General features: G+C 42.8%; 1 protein-coding gene across 1 annotated transcript in view; it reads left to right on the top strand.

Moving 5' to 3' along the window:
• Positions 1-22,862, top strand: part of spon1 (spondin 1, extracellular matrix protein) — a 214,068-nt gene that overhangs the window by 11,500 nt on the left and 179,706 nt on the right. Inside the window, 1 exon segment of the mRNA NM_001097272.1 lies at positions 9,641-9,747. Coding sequence (NP_001090741.1) covers positions 9,641-9,747 — 107 coding nt within the window.

Here is a 22,862-nt window from a genome sequence, read left to right as displayed (position 1 = left end):
GAAAACCTAGTGGCCCTAGCTTCAACTTAAGGTTATTCATTCACTGGCACAGAGGGCACCTGAATAACAGGAATGGATACACCTGACTAATGCCATATAGGCACACGGAGGATGCATAGAACTGACATTGTGTGCCTCTGCCTTAGGGCATACTGAGCTAATACTGGAATTAAATGAGGCTTCAAAGGTAAACATCGCAGCTCCGTGAGTCAGTGCTCCTCCCAGATGGCAAAGTGAATGGCAGGCATTTGTGCAAGTACTGAAGCTGGCTCAGCACTGGGAGAGCTTTTATGTTTTAACGACTTCTCTAATAAACTCCTTCACATCAGACCTTTTTTTAGACTCTTTGGGTCCCCACTAAGTGGCACACTAGTTGCCCTGACCAATTGTAAAGATAGCTCCCCTTTATTTTTGGGGACAACATTGCTACATGCATATCTTTCTAGCATTGATTCTAGCCCCACAGATTTATTCCAAGGTTATAGACACATATAAGGCATTTCTGAATATTACCTTGCCTTTTCAGCGATTCCCAAACGTTCATGCTCATTGGCCATTATCTTGCCCAGCAACCTGATTTCCCCTCTAAAGAAAATAGTGTGGGAATTTCTGCTTTAGAGGTTCAAATACTCTAGTTAATAGGTTATTGGCTTGTAAATAGGGCTATAGCAACATCCTTTCAAACCAATACTTGCCTGAAGATTGGTTCTATATTTCTCAGACATATTGGAAAACTCCATTGGGTGAGGTGTAGATAAGGCTGCTAATGCAATTCTCTTCCACCAGGTCAGCATAGGTCCCTGTTATCATTTAATCTTTGGTCTGGGGACCAAAATCTTGGATCAACTGTAAGATTTGAACTATATATATCTTACACAACCATATTTGACTCATTACCTGGGTGGCCAAAGAGCCACCAAGCTTTAGGTGGCTTAATGCCCTGTAAATAGGCCCATAATAACAGCTTTCCAAACCAATACCTAGCTGGAGATTAGTTCAGTATTTTTGAAAACTCCACTGGGTGAGGTCCATCTTAAGGTGCCCATACATGTGAATATCTGGTTGCCAAGCGAGCAGATTTTCACCCGATATCCCCACCTATGGGTGGGTGCTATTGGAGAACATGTAGGCTAATTCGATCGTTTGGACCTGGGGCCAAACGATCGAATTATAAAGGCAGCAATGGGGCAGTCAGTTCAGGGACCACATCAACGAGCCAATGCGGTCCCCGATCCGACTAAATCTTTTAACCTGCCTGATCTATATCTGCCCAATTTGAGGCCAGATATCGGTCGGACAGGCCCCTTGTTCCTGCCCCTACACGGCCCGATAAGCCGGCGAAACGGTCCAAGGGACAGATATCGGCAGCTACAATTGGCCCGTGTATGGCCACCTTTAGGCCCCTAATGCAATTTTCTTCTACCAGGTTTTCCAAATATCAGATCAGCCATATTTGGCCAAATCAGGCTTAAAGTGGCTGTACTTGTACAGTGGCCCGTCATTCATGTCATTCACATGTACTATGGATATCAGTCAGTTTGGGAATTGGGCATCTTTCAAAATTGTATCTAGTGCTGATGCACCATTGGTCAATACATGGTAATCTGCAGAGGAAGAACTGAAGAGGAGCCATAGCCGATCAGCTGGAGATTGTGCCAGATTGGCCTGTGTATGGTCACCTTTAGTGATGAACCTTCTTCTATGTGAAAGAAACGTATTTATTAGGCAGCACTTCGGCAAGGACATAACCGGAGAGCGGAATTGTCCATGGCCTTCTTTTTAGATCCATCCATCCCCTGGGAGCCGCCATAAATAAATTAGCTCAGTAAATTATTTCCTCCTTTTTAGCCCATAGGATTTATATTGTCATTGATGCCATGAAATATGGTTCATTATAAAGCTTGTAGGAATATCACAATAAATACATTAATTACATCTAGCGCGGGCAGAGATTCTCACGGTAATGCCTATATTTTATGTAAATACAGTAGATTCCCTCCAACGAGAATTCACGGCTCACAGTAAATCATCACTGTTTATGCAACATTTGCAAAAGTCATAATTTAACAAGACAGGTTTTGTACTTTCTGTTGAAATAATGAAGACCTTGCATGAATTTAGGAAAAAATGGAACAAGAAAAAGCTCTACCGGAGAAGGTATTACTTGCGCTTCAGCCTTCAGTAGCTCGGGGAACATCTGGGTAGAGATGTAGCGAACTGTTCGCCGGTGAACTAATTCGCGCGAACACCGGGTGTTCGCAAGTTCGCGAGTTGTTAGCAATTTGGGTTCGCGTGGCGTTTTTCCGCTGCGTTTTTTCTCGGCCTAAAAACGCCGCACAAGCCACACATGGCGTTTAGGAGTAAGGCACAATCAGGCTGAGGCCTAAAGTTAAGGAGGCCATACATGCTAAGATCTGCTTGCTTGGCGAGGTCATCAAGCGAGCCGATCTTCTCCCGATATCCCCACCTACAGGTGGGCGATATCGGGCTAATTCGGTCGTTTGATGCAGTCCCCGATCTAACTAAAAATCAAACCTGCTGGACCAACATCTGCCTGATGTTGGTCGAGGAGGCCCATGGTTAGTGCCCATACACGGGCCGATAAGCTGCCGAATTGGTCTAATGGACCCATATCAGCAGTTGGAACTCCCCATGGGAAGACCAATGTCTGCTTTAAGCCCATTCCTTAGTGGGTCATTACCTTTGGTAAACCACACCTTCACAGTTATTTGCATTAATGTTATATATATACCAAAAATCTTGAAACTGGGGATACAGAATTTACCAGTGTCAGACTGGCCCACCAGGATACCAGGAAGACTCCAGGTGGACCCAGGTGTCAGTGGGCCCTTCTGCTTACCCAATCATTTTGTCTTGTGTTGTTGTATCTGTGTTATTCTTTATGATAAAAAGGTGAAAAAGAAAGTCAAATGGTTGTATGGAAAGAGAAGAGACTTAGGGTGCCCATACACCTTAAGATCCGCTCGCCCTACCTACGGGTGGGCGATATTGGGAGAATCCAGTTTGGATTCTCCTGGGGCCAAACAATCGAATTATAACGACGGGTATAGGCAAAGTCGGTCCGGGGACCGCATCAACGAGCCGATGCGATCCCCGATCTGACTAGATTTTTTAACCTGCCCGATTGATATATGGCCGATTTCAGGTCAGATATTGGTCAGGCAGGCCCATTGTTAGTGCCCATACATGGCCGATTAGCTGCCAAGTCGGTCTAAGGGACCGATATCGGCAGCTAGAATCGGCCCATGTATGGGGACCTTAAGAGAATAAGGAGTTGTGTGTTCTGAGGGTTTTGTGGTGGGCCCCTGGTATCCCAGTTTGACACTGGTATTTACCCCTTGTGAGATGCAACCTAGTACTTGTGTCTTAATACAGACATTGGCAATAACAGATTCAAGCAACCCAGCACACTAACAAAGATAGGACCACACACAAGTTGAAGCCTGTTTAGATACATACAAATAGACTCAAAAACATGGCGATAATGCACACAGCCTCAAACTGATTGTCACATATGGTCTAGAGAGAATCTAAAGTAGTGGTGGTGATACATGTAGTAGTTATATTTCTTATGCAGGAAAATATGAATCCATTGAGATGTTTTATTCTATAGAATCCTTTGAAGCTGGTTCCTTGGAGGAGAATGTCCTATAATAGGCTGTAGTGCTCTTCTATTTAGAAACCCTTGAGTAACAAGTGTAAAAGAAACAAATCAACCCTTATTTGCCTTAATAAAAATGTTGGCTGGGTAATGAGGATGGAAAAGCAGGAATTTAGATGACTTGAATCAGAGGGGACAGGCAGCATTTAATAACTGCAGGCAATGGAAAAGGACAATTACGTTTGCTAAACAAGATGCAGAAAAGCAAGTCATTAGCAGTACAGGCAGATATTGTCTGTATCCAGTTGTTTGACACCATTTTCAAAAAGAATAAGCTACTCTTGTTTAGTTTTCAATAAGAATAATCTACAGATTGATTATGATTGCAATAGAATGAAATTGATCAAATAAAAACCAATAAGTCGCTCTGATGAAATAGGTCCCAAAGGCCCCATCTACGGGGACTACATAGATCAGGAAGGTCCAACCTCAAAGCCACCCATTGTTATTGACCTACAACTAACACCTTCCACTTTGGAATAGACTCACAATTTAATATGGCTGTGTTCATTTTATCTATAGGGCCTTTCTCCCGCTCTTGGGGCCCAGGACAAATGCTCTCTCTGTCATACCCCCAAAGCAGCCATGATTATCCCTATGATAGGTGCTAAGTGACTGCATAAGGAAGATGTGAAACCATTAAGCAAAGACGGGACAGGTGCTATCGACCACAACATCTGATATATAGGGGCATATTTATTATGTTGCGTAAAACAAACCCCCCCGAAAAAACGGCATAAAAAGCTGTGTAAAATAAACCGAGAAGATTGCCAGATTTTACACTGTTATTTTCCGTAAATTCCGGTGGAAGAAAAAAAGGCGTAAAAAAAATTACACCAATTTTACTCTGGGTTTTACACAGCAAAATAGATATGCCCCAATGTGTACTGAAGGGATCTCATACTGGTCTCAAGTGTAGTGATGGGCAAAATAATTCGCCAGGCCTTCACGGTTCACCATTGGTGGTTTATTTGGCGGAACGGCAACGTGTATAAATTCGCAGCGCAACAAAAAAATGTATGCCTGCGTCAAAAAAAATAATTTGTCGCGCCCGTAAAAAAAATAAGGTGCGTCAAAAAAATGACCGTAAACATTTTGCCAGAATTCGCTCATCACTACTCAAGTGAAAACAATTACAAAAATGACCCTTTAGGAAAGATAGGCTGTCAAAATAATCTCAGGCATTTCAATGAGGAATTAAGGAGGAATTTGGAACAAGGAAATTGCGCTCTTCAGAGAATTACATAAAAAATTGGAATAAGGGGAATTCGTTTGAATAGAAGATAGCAGCTAAATTGCAGGGAGTAAAGAATCAGAAGGTCAGGCTAACAAGGGAAACACTTCAGTGACTCCCGTAATTACTAATGGTACGTTCCTTTTTTAGATTCTCGAGTGGTGCCACTGTTCCCTGGATACCTGGCAGGGAATATCCATAAGACTTACAGTTATTTTAGTAGGAGCTGCCTAAACAATATTCATTGAGCCAGGGAATGGGACTAGTGAAAAGTGAATGTTTTGGGGAGAGGGGGGACCCAACTGATCCTGGAAAAAAATAGGGTTGCACCGGTTTCGACCCAGACAGTCCGGTTTTCGGAAGGGCTACCTGGGTCAATACTTCCTGCCTGGTTTCCCTAATTAGAAAAACTAAAGGTCCCCATACATGGGCAAATTCTAGCTGTCGATATGGGTCCCTTGGACCGATTTGGCAGCTAATCGACCCGTGTATGGGCACTACCGACGGGCCTGCCCGACAGATATCTGGCCTGAAATCAGCCAGATCTCGATCGGGCAGGTTGAAAATCTAGTCGGATCGAGGACAGCCCCGGACCGACTTTTCCTATGCCCGTCATTATAATTCGATCGTTTGGCCCCAGGGCCTAATGATCGAATTACCCTGGATTCTCCCGATATCGCCCACCCTTAAGTGGGGATATTGGGAGAAGATCTGCCAGTGTATGGGAACCTTAATTCTCAGTAAAATTGACGCGGTGATCGGCCAATTGTCAATCGCTATGCCCCTCTGCTGTCACAGCCCCACCTCCACCCGCAACATCACAACCCTACCTCCTCCCCGCCCCCACTGACGTCACCCCACCCCCTGCCCAGCTTTCTAAGCCGGCAAAGGTGGCACAAAAGAGACCTCATACCTAAAAAAAGTAGGTGAAAACATGACATTTTTACTCGCCACAATTATATTATCACTAAATTACTTGGATTTATCCTGCACCCATCCCCTGTCTGCCACCAACACCCAACCTGGGGCTGAATAAACTACAACAGACTGACATACTGTATGGATCGACTTAGTTCTATTGATTTTTATGGAAACAAATACCTGTTGCTGAGCAGGTAAAGGTAAATAAGCAGAGACGTGAATACATTGGAAACTCATCCATTCTGGCTGATACATATATACATGGAGAGCCAGATTCAATAAGATTTATGGTTTATTTCATGAAAGCTCAATAGAAGTCTATGGGGAAACTTGGAAGTGAATTGGTAGATATGTGTTTCTCATGCAAGTGGTTCAATCTGGGCTATAGTGAGAAAAAATAATTATTGATATTAGTTTCAGTTGCATTCATAAAATCTTTGGCAAATAATTATAAAGAGGAACTCTGGCTTCAGAATCAAAATTTGCCCCACACAACACAGAAACCCCTAATATCCCTATCCCTGTAATCTGTTCCACCAAAAAGTAAGAATAAATACCATTTTATATGCTGAAATCCAGCTGCAAAACAGTTCTTCTATTTCTGCATCATTTGAAATCCTGGCAGGGGAGGAGGGACTAAAACATTGATGTTACAAATTGTAACAACTTCTCCACAGCTTACAGACAGCATGCAGGAACTACATAACCCACAATGCATTGCACGGTGATGTTCCTTATCACGTGTGCAGGGAATTGTGGGATTGGGAGGCTGCAGGCTGAAGGCAGGCTGAGGGCAGTCCGACTACTGTTAATCCCTTTAATCTTTAATCTGAAGGGATTGGGTGGGTAATAAAGAACACACAAAAGAACAAGGCTCAATGTCAGGCAGCAGCTGCCAAAGCTTATAAAATAAGAATATAAAGGTACAAACAGACATTACTGCACATAACAGAACTTAAATTGGATAATATAATAAATTAGGGTTAATGGACTTCATCTCTAAAGAGCGGGATAACAAATTCGATTTTTTAAAAAAAAATTCTTTTGTCTATAACAGGGACACTGCTGAGCGGATGAGAATAATCTTTTCAAATAGATTCACAAAAGGAAATTCTCCAGGGAATTCTTTATTTCCGGGACAAAGAAAGTGACACAAGGCCATGTCTTTATTAAAAGATTATAAAATATGTAATACGGGTGCTTGTGCCTTATTGTCACCCTCTCTTCCTCTGTAAATCTAACATTATGGTATGTACAATGATCAAATGGTGAGATCAAATACAGACTTTGCTTCCGGCAGGGTTTGATTAGTTGCATATTGTGGTAATATGTCTTCCGTTTGTCTTGTCTCATAGAAAGCCATTATAAAAATAAAAAGAATCAACCCTCTGAACTCTTCATATGGATGAATACTGTACATTTCAGCCTGAAAATTAAACACTGTAATAGAAAGCAACATGTAGTTGGGGCAGGAGAATCGCTGAGCCCAGCAAGAGCAGACAAAGGGCCTGATTCACTAAAGTGCGATAAAAATTATCGCACACTTTTTTGCGTTAAAAAACTTATACAAAAGTACAGTAAATGATTTTTTGCAATAAAATATGGACTTACAGTGTTATTTATTCAAGTCTGTGTTTCCCCTAGAGTGACGCAGCCGCCAGTTTGCAGCGAAATGTTCATTTTTAATACAGTAATTTTCCGCAAGTATTGGCGTGTATGGCTAACATGGCGTGCGTTCATTTGCGCGACTATTTATATTTGGCTACAAGTGATGAAATGTTTCGCCAGGCACGGATTCGCAGCGAATTTTTGGACGTGTGTTGAATTTTTTTGCAGCGGATTTTTTCATGCGTTTCGCAAAACAATCCGCCAATGGCAAAACGCATGAAAAAATTCGCCATGCAAAAATTCACCGCACATACAAAAATTTATACAAGCGTCAAAAAATAATAGTCACGGGCAACAATTTTTTTGCCCGCACAACATTTTTGCCGTTTCGTGGATCTTTCGAAAGATTTGCTAATTTTTCACTAAAGAAACCAGAACACATTTGTTCATCACTAGTGGCTACTATTTATAAGCATCTACTATTTATATGCTACTATTTATATGCTACCATTTATATGCTACCATTTATATGCTACTATTTATATGCTACCATTTATATGCTACTATTTATATGCTACCATTTATATGTGGCTAATATTTATATACACCATTTATACGCGGCCACAATTTTTATACACTATTTCTAAGCTACCATTCGACTATTCGCGGGCGTAATTTAGCACATGTAACCGCAAATACCGCATTGAAATAGTCTTCGCGAGTTAAATAACGCATGCAATATCGCGCGTAAAAAAGCACGAGTATGCTTATAGTGAATCGTGCGAAAAATCGCCAAAATTAAGCCGCGGTAAAAATTTTAGCGCACAATAAAAATAGCGCACGTTTTATCGCCCTTTAGTGAATCAGGCCCAAAGACTTTAAAGGAGAATGCAAGTCAAAATGTAAAAAGCATACTGCCCAATAGTCCTCCTATTGTTTAGTAAAAACGCCACACTTTTGGCTCACCTAATCAAATATTTACTCAGTCGCACTTACTTCACATTTTCTAGAACAGGCAGCCATCTCTAAAAAGGTATTCTCCCTTCCTTTCCCTCCTTGCTTCATACTGCACATGTGTTTCATTCCCTCCCCCCCTCCCCTCTGCCAGATCCGCTTCTGATTGGCTGGTGAGCATGTGTAGCTCAGAACAGGAGACAGGATCACACACATGCTCAGAGAATAGGAAGGCTGCCGCTGGCACCTACAGGAAGGGGAGAGAGATTTCAGTGATGTCACTGTAGGATTCACCCTGCTGTAGGCTGCCAGCACCATATCTCAGAGAAGCAAGCAGAGATCTGAGAATTTAGATATGCAGTAAGTACTTAAAAAGAATGCCTTTAGACTTACTTTTAATTTATATTAACCTTTCATTGTCCTTTTATGGACTAACAGAAGAGTCTCCAGACTATTTCCATGTAGAATGTAAAATTATGGCTTGTATTATAGTTAAAAAAAACCCCATCTTTTAGAGGGTAAAGGTGCCCATACACGGGGTAATTCTAGCTGCCGATATTGGTCCCTTAGACTGATATTGCCCACTCATAGGTGGGTATGAATAAAACTCCTGGCAAGATTGATTATCATAACCTTGTTAGTGCTGCCCGACTTACTAGTGCCCCACCATGAAAGTACTACAGTGGCGACTCTGAGTCTGTGGTTCCAAATTTCTCTTTCATCAATGCCACAACATCCAATGGCAAGATACTAGGGAAGTGGCACTAAAAGCAGTGATCCCCAACCAGTGGATCAGGGGCAACATGTTGCTCCCCAACCCCTTGGGTGTTGCTCTCAGTGCCCCCAAACCAGGGAGTTATTTTTGTATTCCTGACTTGGGGGCAAGTTTTGGTTGAATAAAAACAAGATTTCCTACCAAATAAAGCCCACTGTAAGCTGATAGGGTGCATAGAGGCTGCCTAATAGCCAATCACAGCCCTTATTTGGCTCCTCCATGAACTTTTATGGTGCTTGTGTTGCTCCCCAAGTCTTTATATATCTGACTGTGGCTCACAAATAAGAAAGGTTGGGGAACCCTGGTCTAAAGTATGTGTAGCCTATGTACAAAAATACATTTATATAAGGAAAAAAATATTGGAAACATGTGACGTGAACAAAAGTCCTTGAGATAATAAGAAATATTTTTGTATTTTATATCTATGTGCCGAATGAGAGTTGAAAATGTTTTATTTCATTTACAGTAACTCTCCTGGCTGCCAGCCCAGCCTACTTCAGAGGATTCACGCTAATTGCACTGAAAGAGGGTAAAGAAGGAGAGAAGGAAGAAGACCACGCAGGTACCTTCCAGGTGAGGCTGCTGCTTCGTACGTCACCTTATTGTATCGACTGTTATCCTTATTGTTGTCATTAAAACACAGGGGTGGGCCGAGCCGACGGGGCTCCCAGTCGCCCACCTCACCCCTGCGCTATCGCATCGCATTCCCCCCCCTTTGTGATGCGAAGCGATAGTTCATTGCCCCCACTGCGTAATGACAAGCAGCGGGGGCAGGGTTGGACTGGGGTGTGGAGGGCCCACCGGGGCCCGCGCCCATAGCGTACCCCTGAGGGCCCCCCCAACTCCCCTTGCAGGGCCCCTCCAACCCCCCTCTCAGGGCCTCCCTAACCCCCCTCGCAGGGCCCCCCACCCGACGACCTTCCCTGAGCGCGTAAATATAACGCGTCAGGGCAGGAGCGTTCGGGCAGGGGGAGCGCTGCCGGGGCCCATTGGAGCCGGGGCCCACCGGGATTTTTCCAGGTGTCCCGGTGGCCCAGTCTGACCCTGGGCGGGGGCAATGAAAATGGAGCATAGACTAGGGGTAGACAGAGAGGCTCCTGCCTGGTGCCCCCCGATAGTTGCGCCCTAGGCAGTTGCCTCTTCTGCCTACCCCTAGTTCCGGCCCTGTTAATACATATGGGCCTACAGTATATTTCTACAAGCAGGCTACTCTTGGTAACTAATTGACCTGTGCTTTAAACCAAAACAATGGCCACTTGACTCATTTCGGGTTGGAACTTGGCCACATATTGTTTGGACAGCTACAGTGAATACACCTTGCTAAGAAAGGGTACATTAACTGAGGATTATCTATTTGGCCTCTTGAAACAGTAACACCAAAAAATGAAAGTGTATCAAAGTAATTATTATTAGAGATGTAGCGAACTGTTCGCCGGCGAGCTTATTCGCGCGAACATCGGGTGTTCGCAAGTCCGCAAATTCGCGAACTTTTGGCGATGTATGGAATAGCTTGCGTTTTTTTTTTGGCGTTATTTTTTTGCGTTTTTTTTTTTGGCGTTTTTTTTACAAAGTATTTTTCAGAGAAGTTTTTGCCCTTGATCCCCCTCCGGCATGCCACTGTCCAGGTCGTGGCACCCTTTAAACAACTTTAAAATCAGTTTTCTGGCCAGAAATGGCTTTTCTAGGTTTTAAAATTCGCCTTCCCATTGAAGTCTATGGGGTTTGCAAAGTTCGCGAATATTCGCGAGTTTTGGTGAAAGTCCGCGAACGGGTTCGCGAACATTTTTGGCGATGTTCGCTACATCCCTAATTATTATATATATATATGTGTGTGTCTTTAGAAACCCTCCAATAGTTATATAAACAAGTTGCTGTATAGCCATGGGGCAGCCATTCAAACTGAAGAAAGGAGAAAAGGCCATACCTTGGGGGCCATATCTGGCGAGTGGGCCATAGCTTGAGGATGCCTAATTTAGGGTATTTACACTATCCCTATATACTTACAGAAGCCCAAGCTAGCCACTTTAGGGTGTGCCTAATACATCCATGCTGCATGGAGCCAGTGAATGTTTAATTAAGAGAAAGATCTGGATGTTTTGCTTTTCCCCAAGAATTAAATAGATTGGAAAGTATTTCTGTGACATGTCTATCTGCTTTTGGTATTAAATGAAGACAAAAAGGAACACCAAGAGCCCCAATAGTGTAATATGTTTTTACAAGGAGTAATGGTAGAATAAACAAATAAATACTCACAAGCCAGGGTTACCAATAGGCAACCACTGTATAGGCAGGTGGGGAGATTGTCCTGACCCCACTCAGGAATAAGAAGTCGCTCTCTGTAGAAGGAAGAAAAATGGGGATAACACCCCTCCACTCGGGGTGGACTCGGTATAGTGATAAGACAAAACAGAGGCGCCAAAAGGATAAAATTAGCTAAAAACACTTAAAAACCCAATGGGTAATTCAGAGGAGGTAGTAGTAAGCTTACCTCCTCCAGGCAGACACCAACAAAAGTGGTAATTTTCAGTAATAGTTTATTCACAACAATATTGCAACGCGTTTCGCAGGCAGACAGAGGCTCCTGGTGTGTATATACAAAGACACTGTTTTTTTTTTTTTGTGCTTATTCTACATTGCCTGATGAAGCAGGAAATGCCTGCCAAACGCGTTGCAATATTGTTGTGAATAAACTATTACTGAAAATTACCACTTTTGTTGGTGTCTGCCTGGAGGAGGTAAGCTTACTACTACCTCCTCTGAATTACCCATTGGGTTTTTAAGTGTTTTTAGCTAATTTTATCCTTTTGGCGCCTCTGTTTTGTCTTATCACTATGCTTTTGGTATTAGGTAGTTTATTTTTCCAGGGTTAATAAAGATGTTTCTGGAACTGTACAAGAATAAGCAATAAATACAGATTTGCTGTCCCTTGCTCATGGACATTTCAAGGACGCGTCCGAGTTTATTTTCCATTAATTAGACAGCAGTATATGAAGGTACTGCGCAAATATTACATTACCTTTCTGCACTTTAACAAGTGACTACATGCTGGGGGTTTGGGTGTGTGCATAGGGAGCTACGCCAGTAGCCGAAGAAGAGAATGCTGAGTAAGAGGGGGGTCGCTAGAGCTAAAATTACATCATTTATGCTTTCAAAATATTCCGCTGGCAACCACCGGGGCCACCAAGAAGCTGGATGTTTAACTATTTATGTTGTGCTTGGGTTTAATGAGAATCTAGAATATGCTGAGCCCAGAATACTACATTTCTGAACATTTGCTTTTCTAAAATGCACAGGAGCTGCCATATTGTCTTAGAAGAGTCAAGCTTTATTGAAAACTACTATGGCTCCAGTAGGGGTTCGAAAATGGTCTTCTAATGCTAGCAAAAACAAAACAAAATGCCTAATTCACTTGGAAATATAGAAAATTGTCTTGGTTTTTCTATTTTAGTCATGTTGGACTCAACTAGTTGAGCGCTGTAATGTGTGTGTCTGAAGTTTTTGACAGATTAATCAAAATCTGATCTTTCAAATGATATTAAGGTTGGCTAATGATAATGGAAGGGCTTATTGGCTGACAACTTTGCAAGGGCCTCCTCTGTGGTTTGTTAACTCAATGTTACTCAGGCACAATCTAATTTGTATAATTAGAACTAATTTATGGAACATGAGTCACATCTGCTGGTCCTGTAACAGGTTCACTCCTTACCTAACTGGTTATAAATGCTGTTCAATGGTCCCCCTAGCTTCCATTCCTGATCCGTTCTTCACATCAGATGCTGTTCAATGGACTCCCTACCTGTTCTTCCATTCCCAACCCGTTCTTCATAACAGATGCTGTTCAATGGATCCCCTACCTGTTCTTCCATTCCCGACCCGTCCTTCATAACAGATGCTGTTCAATGGATCCCCTACCTTTTCTACCATTCCCGACCCATTCTTCATAACAGATGCTGTTCAATGGATCCCCTACCTGTTCTTTCATTCCCGACCCGTTCTTCATAACAGATGCCGTTCAATGGACCCCCTACCTGTTCTTCCATTCCGGACCCGTTCTTCATAACAGATGCTGTTCAATGGACCCCCTACCTGTTCTTCCATTCCCGACCCGTTCTTCATAACAGATACTGTTCAATGGATCCCCTACCTGTTCTTCCATTCCCGACCCGTTCTTCATAACAGATGCTGTTCAATGGATCCCCTACATGTTCTTCCATTCCCGACCCGTTCTTCATAACAGATGCTGTTCAATGTATCCCCTACCTGTTCTTCCATTCCCGACCCATCTTCATAACAGATACTGTTCAATGGACTCCCTACCTGTTCTTCCATTCCCAACCCGTTCTTCATAACAGATACTGTTCAATGGATCCCCTACCTGTTCTTCAATTCCCGACCCGTCCTTCATAACAGATGCTGTTCAATGGATCCCCTACCTGTTCTTCCATTCCCGACTCGTTCTTCATAACAGATGCTGTTCAATGGACTCCCTACCTGTTCTTCCATTCCCAACCCGTTCTTCATAACAGATGCTGTTCAATGTATCCCCTACCTGTTCTTCCATTCCCGACCCATCTTCATAACAGATACTGTTCAATGGACTCCCTACCTGTTCTTCCATTCCCAACCCGTTCTTCATAACAGATACTGTTCAATGGATCCCCTACCTGTTCTTCAATTCCCGACCCGTCCTTCATAACAGATGCTGTTCAATGGATCCCCTACCTGTTCTTCCATTCCCGACTCGTTCTTCATAACAGATGCTGTTCAATGGACTCCCTACCTGTTCTTCCATTCCCAACCCGTTCTTCATAACAGATACTGTTCAATGGATCCCCTACCTGTTCTTCCATTCCTGACCCGTTCTTCATAACAGATACTGTTCAATGGATCCCCTACCTGTTCTTCCATTCCTGACCCGTTCTTCATAACAGATACTGTTCAATGGACCCCCTACCTGTTCTTCCATTCCTGACCGTTCTTCATAACAGATACTGTTCAATGGACCCCCTACCTGTTCTTCCATTCCTGACCCGTTCCTCATAACAGATACTGTTCAATGGATCCCCTACCTGTTCTTCCATTCCTGACCCGTTCCTCATAACAGATACTGTTCAATGGATCCCCTACCTGTTTTTCCATTCCCGACCCGTTCTTCATAACAGATACTGTTCAATGGACCCCCTACCTGTTCTTCCATTCCCGACCCGTTCTTCATAACAGATACTGTTCAATGGATCCCCTACCTGTTCTTCCGTTCCCGACCCATTCTTCATGACAGATACTGTTCAATGGATCCCCTACCTGTTCTTCCATTCCCGACCCATTCTTCATAACAGATACTGTTCAATGGATCCCCTACCTGTTCTTCCGTTCCGATCCGTTCTTCATAACAGATACTGTTCAATGGATCCCCTACCTGTTCTTCCGTTCCCGACCCATTCTTCATGACAGATACTGTTCAATGGATCCCCTACCTGTTCTTCCATTCCCGACCCATTCTTCATAACAGATACTGTTCAATGGATCCCCTACCTGTTCTTCCGTTCCGATCCGTTCTTCATAACAGATACTGTTCAATGGACCCCCTACCTGTTCTTCCATTCCCAACCCTTTCTTTATAACATTCTTAGCTGTCACCTTCTAACGTTGCCTCATGATCTCTCTTCTTTGTATAATCTCCTTTTCATGTTCTTGAATTAATCATTCTTTCACGTCCCCATTCTTTTTTCTTCTGCGATACTACTAAATCCTTTATATTGTCTGAGAATCTGAAGGACTTATCTGGAAACTTTCAGGTTACGCATAACAGTGCGTCGTCAGCAGAATCCATTGTTAATTGTGGCAGCGATATCTCTCCAGTCCTGGAACATACGAAGCAATAGATAAAAGTGAAGGTAATTAATCCCCTTACCAGCATGGAGCCATATAATGAATTATGGCATTGCTTCCAGGGAAAATAACGAAACTGCTGGAAATCATTTTAGATTGATGTGTTTCCTTTATGGCTGGGGCCACACAAGCTTTATAATGAGCTGAGTAACTCATTATAATCAGCTGGTAACTAGGTACCAATAGGCTTGATTGCTTCCCAAAGAGGTGGACTATGCTATATATTTGGCCTATTGGACTTTATCCATAGAAAATAATAAAAACAGTGCATTTAAATGTAGGTTATGTGGTCCTTGTATAGATGTCTTTGAGGTATCTTTTGATATCTCTAGTGCAAGATTAATGGTTACCAGAACCAAGGTGTAAAAGGTATGGGAAACCAGAGATGAACCTACAGTAAATGGACCTAGAAGAAGGATGGTGAATGCAGTTCATAAAAGGCATTCATGTTGTTAGACTGATGGCAGCACCAGGTTAGGTGGCATTTTCATAAGTGAATGACTTGCTTGGTGCTCAAGTCCCACAAAGGGCACAGTTGATCACACTCTGGGCAATCACTCTTTGTAACCAATTGCCACAGTATAGTTTCTTCTCTAGAACGAGCCTCTGAGATAAGTTATTATCAGTTTCAACCAGACTGTCCAACATCTGCTCGCCTAGATATTGATTGGCTGTATAAATACAATCATTGATGGATGGATAAACAGCTCTCCAGCTAAAGACCTATGCCCTAGATATCCTATTAGGGGAATACATCAGAGGGCATTTCCAAATATCTTGAGGGAACATTACAGTCATACTTGCCCTACAATCACATCCTGCTTTAGCCTGTCTTTGCAACTCTAAGAAAAGTGATGACTTGCAGAGCTTGCTTATACTGTAAACTTGGCATTAAACATTTCATAAGAAGATACATTCTCTCTCACAGGTAAGAAGGACATGCAACATCTGATCCCAAGTGGCGTAAGGTTGTTTTTGATCACCTTGGTTATCTCAGAAAGCACTGTTTTCCATTCTTTGGAAAATTGGATGTGTTATCTGTGATATACAATTCCGCTAGGCAAATATTGCTTGGAAATGATGGCTTTCTGCCAGAGAATGCTTTTCCAATTCAAATACTGCTTTTATTAGAGAATGTCTTAAGCCAGGGGTCCCCAACCTTTCTTACTCGTGAGCCGCAGTCAAATATAAAAAGACACAAGCACCATAAAAGTTCATGGAGGAGCCAAATAAGGGCCAAGATTGGCTATTAGGGGCTTCTATGCACACTACCAGCTTACAGGGGCTTTATTTGGTAGGAAATCTTGTTTTTATTCAACCAAAACTTGCCCCCAAGTCAGGAATTCAAAAATAACTACTTGGTTTGGGGGCACTGAGAGCAACATCCAAGGGGTTGGGGAGCAACATGTTGCCCTGAGCCACTGGCTGGGGATCACTGCCTTAAGAGATGAAAAAATACCACGGAGGGTCCCAGTCCAAGAAAAAGATCTGTGCCTCCATTGTCCCTTATCCATCCATTATCTGTGGAAAAATAAGGTAGTTCCATCCTAATGTTTATTGTTTATATGTAAATCACTGTAGCTAGGAGACATTTTAATAGCATTAAGCTTTGGGACAAGGAGGAAAGCCCTGGGGTTCCTCTTGGATTGTGGAGACAATATGGCTCTTTAGCAGATTGATGGCAGTAGGACTAAAGGTGCCCATACACCTTCAGATCCTCTCGCTTGGCTGTCACCAAGCGAGCGGATCTTCTACCGATATCCCCACCTATGTGTGGACGATATCGGGAGAATCCAGACTAATTCAATCGAATTATAACGATGGATATAGGCAAAGTCGGTCGGGGGACCGCATCAACGAGCCGATGTGGTCCCCGATCTGACTAGATTTTCCCACCTATGGGTGGACGATATCGGGAGAATCCAGACTAATTCAATCGTTTGGCCCTGGGGCCAAACGATCGAATTATAACGATGGGTATAGGAAAAGTCGGTTGGGGGACCGCATCAACGAGCCTATGCGGTCCCTGATCCGACTAGATTTTTTAACCTGCCCGATCGAGATCTGGACAATTTCAGGCCAGATATCGGTCGGGCAGGCCCATCATTAGTGCCGCTACACGGGCCGATTAGCTGCCGAATCGGTCTAAGGGACCAATATCGGCAGCTAGAATCAGCCCGTGTATTAGGACCTTAAGGGTGTAGGTGGATCACATGAAGACGGGTGCCATTTTACTGGAGCAGATCGTGTCCTCCATCTCCAAGGAACAGTTGAGGGGGGGTTTGAAGATCTGAAGGGAACATTTTAGTAAGAGGCATACCATGGTATTTGGTGCTAGGGTTGTGGCAGTGTACTAGTTGTAAGGGGGGGGTGGAACTGTGGGGAGGTGCAGTCTCAGGGCTTGGATGGATATTTGGCATGTAAGTTGTGGTGTCAGGTGTAGTCTTTGGCAACTGCTGGATGGTATATCATGTTGGTAGATTTTGTATAAATGAAGTAAGCCTCTCAGTGGGCTCAAAGCCAGATTGGGGGAACTGAGTCACTTTGTTGTGTCTCCTTTGCTCATAATTTCAACACCATCGCAGCTGCCACCCTCTGAGAACAGTGAAAGCATTTTGAAGCAAAAGGGTCAATATTTTTGGCTTCCATCTGTTCGTGTATTAGAAAAAATACAAATAAAAGCCCTGAATGCCATCATTTATGGCCCTGAAACATCTCAAACTGATGGGGAAGAGCCCGGTTTAGTTTAGAGTGGTGCACATATTGTGGCTGCAATCAAAATAAAGAGCAATTATATCCCTAATCCCTCATATTATTTACAGTTATTCTAGCATCACACTGGTGATTGCGGTTTTTGTAATATAAGTGGCATAGAGGCACCAGGTCTTGTATCTCATAGCAACCAAACAGATGTTTACTTTCAAAAAGGTGATGAGTAAATGCTATGTAGTTGTTAGACTTTACTAGCTTAACAAATAGTTGTGAAGTGCAAAAAATGGCAGCAATCCAACATGTTTTTATCCCTTTGCATACCTTTGCATATAGCCTATGACTAAGTGCATAAAACGCGTCAGGGGTGATGCTTTTAATGGATCAATAAAGCCATTCTTTTAAAGAGAATATCCTTGCTGTCCGGTGCTTTGGAGTCGTCTTTGTCATATGATATATCTTCCCAGGCTACAGGTTCGGGGCTTCAGGCACCCGGACCAATTTTGGAACACGATGAGTCTTTCCCTAACCGATTTAACATATACACCTGGGTCCTTCACTTATATGGTATATATTGGATTGACTAATTGGATGAGCCTATTGGGTTTCTCCTTGGACACCAAGTTTCATACTTTTCTTTTTACTTATTTTTTTTTTTTTGGATATTTTTTCTGTATGGTTGGGGGACCCCACAAGTGGAGGAGGCAGGGGGCCATTGTTACGGAGAGCTTCTTCAGCTACATCGGACTCTGATCAAGTGGATCATACAATATATTTTCCCTACACCACACAAATGGGAGGAATCTCACCATAGAGAACATTCTTGACTGGGGAGAGGTCTGTATGGTTGGGGACCCCACAAGTGGAGGTGGCAGAGCTTCTCCAGCTACATGGGACCCTGATCAAGTGGATCATACAGTGTATGTTCCCTACACCACACACATGGGAGGAAACCCATTATAGATAGTGATGGGCGAAATGTTTCGCCAGGCATGGATTTGCGGCGAATTTTCGCGTTTCGCCATTGGCGGATTGTTTCGCGAAACGGAAAAATTTGCAGCGCGTCCAAAAATTGTTACCCGTGTCAAAAGAATAGTCGCACGTCGAAAGAATAGTCGCACGTCGAAAGAATAGTCGCACGTTGAAAGAATAGCCGCAGGCAACAAAAGAATAGCCGCACAACAAAAGAATAGCCGCAGGCAACTAAAGAATAGCCGCGGGCGCCGAAAGAATAGCCGCGGGCGCCGAAAGAATAGCTGAGGGCCAGAAAGAATAGCCGCGCGACAAAAGAATAGCCGCGGGCAACAAAAGAATAGCCGCGCGACAAAAAAATAACCGTGGGCGACAAAAGAATAGCTGTGCAACAAAAGAATAGCCGCGGGCAACAAAAGAATAGCCGCGGGCAACAAAAGAATAGCCGCGCGACAAAAGAATAGCCATGGGCGACAAAAGAATAGCTGTGCAACAAAAGAATAGCCGCGTGCAACAAAAGAATAGCCGTGAATTTTTTGCCGTTTCGCGAATCTTTTGAGAGATTCGCAAATTTTTCGTCGAAGCAAAACGGGAAAGATTCGCTCATCATTAATTATAGATTCTTAACTTTTCAACACCAAAAAATATATACCAAGAGAGTATGATAAAATGTTAGATTCTTTTGAGGTTAGCTTTAGTGATGAGCAAAATTATTATACGAAGCAAAAAAATGCCCATAGACCCCAATGGCTTGTAAAAAAAAATGTTGCCCATTGACTATAATGCATTTTGCTAAATGTTGCAGTTTCGTGAAACGTGACAGATTCACCCATCACTAGTTAGCTTGCAAATCTGTGAGGCACGTGAGTCTTTGTAGAGTGTAAGCTCTTTTGGGCAGGGCTCCCTTCCCCTCCTGTATCGGTTATTGACTGCTTTATATGTTACTCTGTATGTCCAATGTATGTAACCCACTTATTGTACAGCACTGCGGGATATGTTGGCGCTTTATAAATCATAATAATAATAATAATAGGCAGGAGAGATAACTGAGATTGGTAGAGCGGAGGAAACCTACAGGAACAGAAGGATTGAGAGGGTGCTACGCCATGTATGATGACAATGTAAGGAATATCATGGAGAAACTGATAAATGATAATGTCAAAGGCAAAAGAGAACACCACAAATTACAAAGTGAAAACTGACCTTTGCACTTGGCAGTCAGTAAGTCATTAAACATTTTTATGGGCTCTGTCTGTATGGAATGCATGTGAGAATAGAACAGGAAGGCTGGGGGTCAGCAAAGGTGAAGAGACAATGACCCAGATTATAAGTTTCTCAGCAAAATGGTCAAAGGCTGGAAAACCTTGGAAAACAAAAGTAACTGTTCATTGCCAGTCAAATATGGAGCTATTTAACCTGCCTTGATTTATTGTTGGTAATTATGCTTTTGGATTGTAATGGGGTAAAATTAGGGCAAGGAATTAGCCGACAAGCCTTCTGTTTCCATTACCAGTAAGCTTATAAAGCATGGCTTGAGGAGCTCGGTGCTATTTTCTAACCAGTAGTGAAGAATGATCTTTTCATGGGTTTCTTAGAATTGGTCATAATTATTGCAACCCAGTTTATAAGTTTCCCACTGACACTGTGTCGTTTGGAAGCTTTGCAAGGAACGGAGAGGGATATATATGCTGCAACTAGGAGAGGGATGTGCAATTTCTGGAGCAGTTTTGTTACTTCTCTCTGATCTAACAGTATAAATGTTGTGCCGTTCCAGTTTTCATATGTATTTTGCCTGACGAAGGGGCCTTAGAGCTCCGAAAGCTTGCAGTGTATTTTTATTGTTAGCCAATATAGGTATCATTTCTACAATATTCTTGTATTTGTGTTTTTTTTATTATTTTGGAGCAGTGAAAACACACGGAGCTACTAGTAGCGGCTACTTGTCGTGGCTACTAAAATAGACAATGCTGATCATTTACTGATAACTGTCTCTATGTGTGTTTTAGCAGAGGCAATTCTCAGTATTGTCTATGGCAGGGGATTTTCTGGTGTTTCATAGCCATGAAAAAGTAGCTGCTACTAGTAGCTCCGTGTGTCTTCACCCTAATAACTGAATGTAGTGTACAAAGTGCATTGTTAAGTTTACAGCAATAGTTGGGGCAATGCCAAGCGTCTTGTATCCACTGGCCTGAAGCATCATCTGTGACTTACATTCCTGTTATGGGGTCCAAAAGTCTTGAAGCACCTATGCTGGTTGAAAGATACTTACCTGAGATAGGAGAAATGTCACACATAATACCTAAGGCTTCAGGTATAGACCCTTAGACCGATTCGGCAGCTAATCGGCCTGTGTATGGGCGCTACCGACGGGCCTGCCCAACAGATATCGGCCAGATATCGATCGGGCAGGTTAAAAAATCTAGTCAGATCGGGGACCGCTTCGGCATGCGGTCCCCGAACCAACTTTGCCTATACCTGTTGTTATAATTAGCCTACACATTCCCCGATATCGCCCACCCATAGGTGGAGATATCGGGTGAAGATCCGCTCACTTGGCGACCTCGGCAAGTGAGCGAATCTTCACGGGTATGGGTACCTTAAGGCCATTTTCTTACTCAAGTCCCATTAGCACATGTAAAGGCACTTTGGGGTCAGTTTCCACTCAGTGTCTAACCAGGCTCAAAATTTCATCCCCCCATGTATCTTACTGATATATAGGTGGAGCACTGACAGAAGATAGAGGGACCATCAGTTGAATGAGCAAATGAATGATAACTGGCTCCCAGTGTGGGCAAAAACAATGTCTCACTTATTGGCCTGCTGGTCAGTTATAATGGAAATAGCCAAGTCCTTACTGTCTTTACTTTACTTTTGTCTTTACTGTCACATATATTCAAGGAACATTGCCTTAGCCTGGCACAGCTTAGTGTCCATCTTCCAAGAGAACTAGCAGTTCTTGGTGTGTTTGAGTTGCAAGTCGGATACTTATTCTGTAGCCCTGTATAACAGGAACAAACTATAGACAACAATATACTTATTCAAACTAATACCAATGGTATAAAGGCTGATTTATAGCCGGTGATATCTGTAGATCAGTTGGTAGTGCTCCATTGATCTGTTACAATGAGAATAATTTTTCTGGAGGAGCTGGTATCAAGACTACCTCTTATGACCTCTCAAAAACTCAAAAAACTATGGCATTTAAGATAATATATCACTGGTTTTCCTGAAATGACTCTTATCCATGAAAGCTCAAGCTAAATACATTAGACACTTAACTGGAGAAACCTTCCAAAATACATTTGCCAAGTTGTTTAGAAAGTAAAAGGAGCTTAAATGACTTTTGGGTTCTAATCCAGAAATTGCATTTTTTTTGCACAATAAAATAAAAGTTTGAAAGAATATACGCCTTCCATAGGCACAACTGGAACAATAAATGACTTTTTGGGGGTTAAATGAGAGCGAGGGAGCAGCAATACAAGAAGCCACCGACGTGAACACTAAATCAATAGTTAGAGTAAGTGTCACGTTTCACCCTACAGACTTGGCTGCAAATGACTTCCCAGCTGCTGAGGATCTAGTACATTTCCAAGGAAGCTCCCCTATCCAGATTTTATTTTCCCCCCCCCCCCCCCCCCAACATCTGGAGTACTTATCCTCTCCGCTGAGCAGAGTGGGGGATAATATTCGATTAACTGAGCCATGGTGAGAGCTGAATAGTCGAATAGTCTCACAATCTGCCATGACCCGTGTTGGCAGAACATCCTTGAGCAATTCATTTCAGTGTCACATTATTCCGATATAGATAGATCTATAGAGTACCAATATAAATATATACATTTACGGGACAAGGAGGTAGATATTGTTCTGTGTTGAAGATCTCTCTGGGGAAGAACGGCTTATCTCACAAAGGAATATCTCTTTATCTTGAATGTGAATCTATATGAGAAAGAAGGCTGCACTGTGGAAAGCTCACTAAAGGCATTCTGAGCCACGGGGATTACTGACTCAAAGGGATATATTCCCTGTGAATAATCAGGATTTACGTTGACTTTATTATACTATATGGGGCAGATTTATCAAAGATAGAATGGAGAATCCTGCAGAAAACCTCTGAG

This window comes from Xenopus tropicalis, chromosome 4 (assembly GCF_000004195.4).
Source record: "Xenopus tropicalis strain Nigerian chromosome 4, UCB_Xtro_10.0, whole genome shotgun sequence".
In the NCBI taxonomy this organism is placed as follows: Eukaryota; Metazoa; Chordata; class Amphibia; order Anura; family Pipidae; genus Xenopus; species Xenopus tropicalis.
The sequence above is the reverse complement of the archived record's forward strand: the minus strand, read 5'-3'. Positions and strand labels throughout refer to the sequence as shown.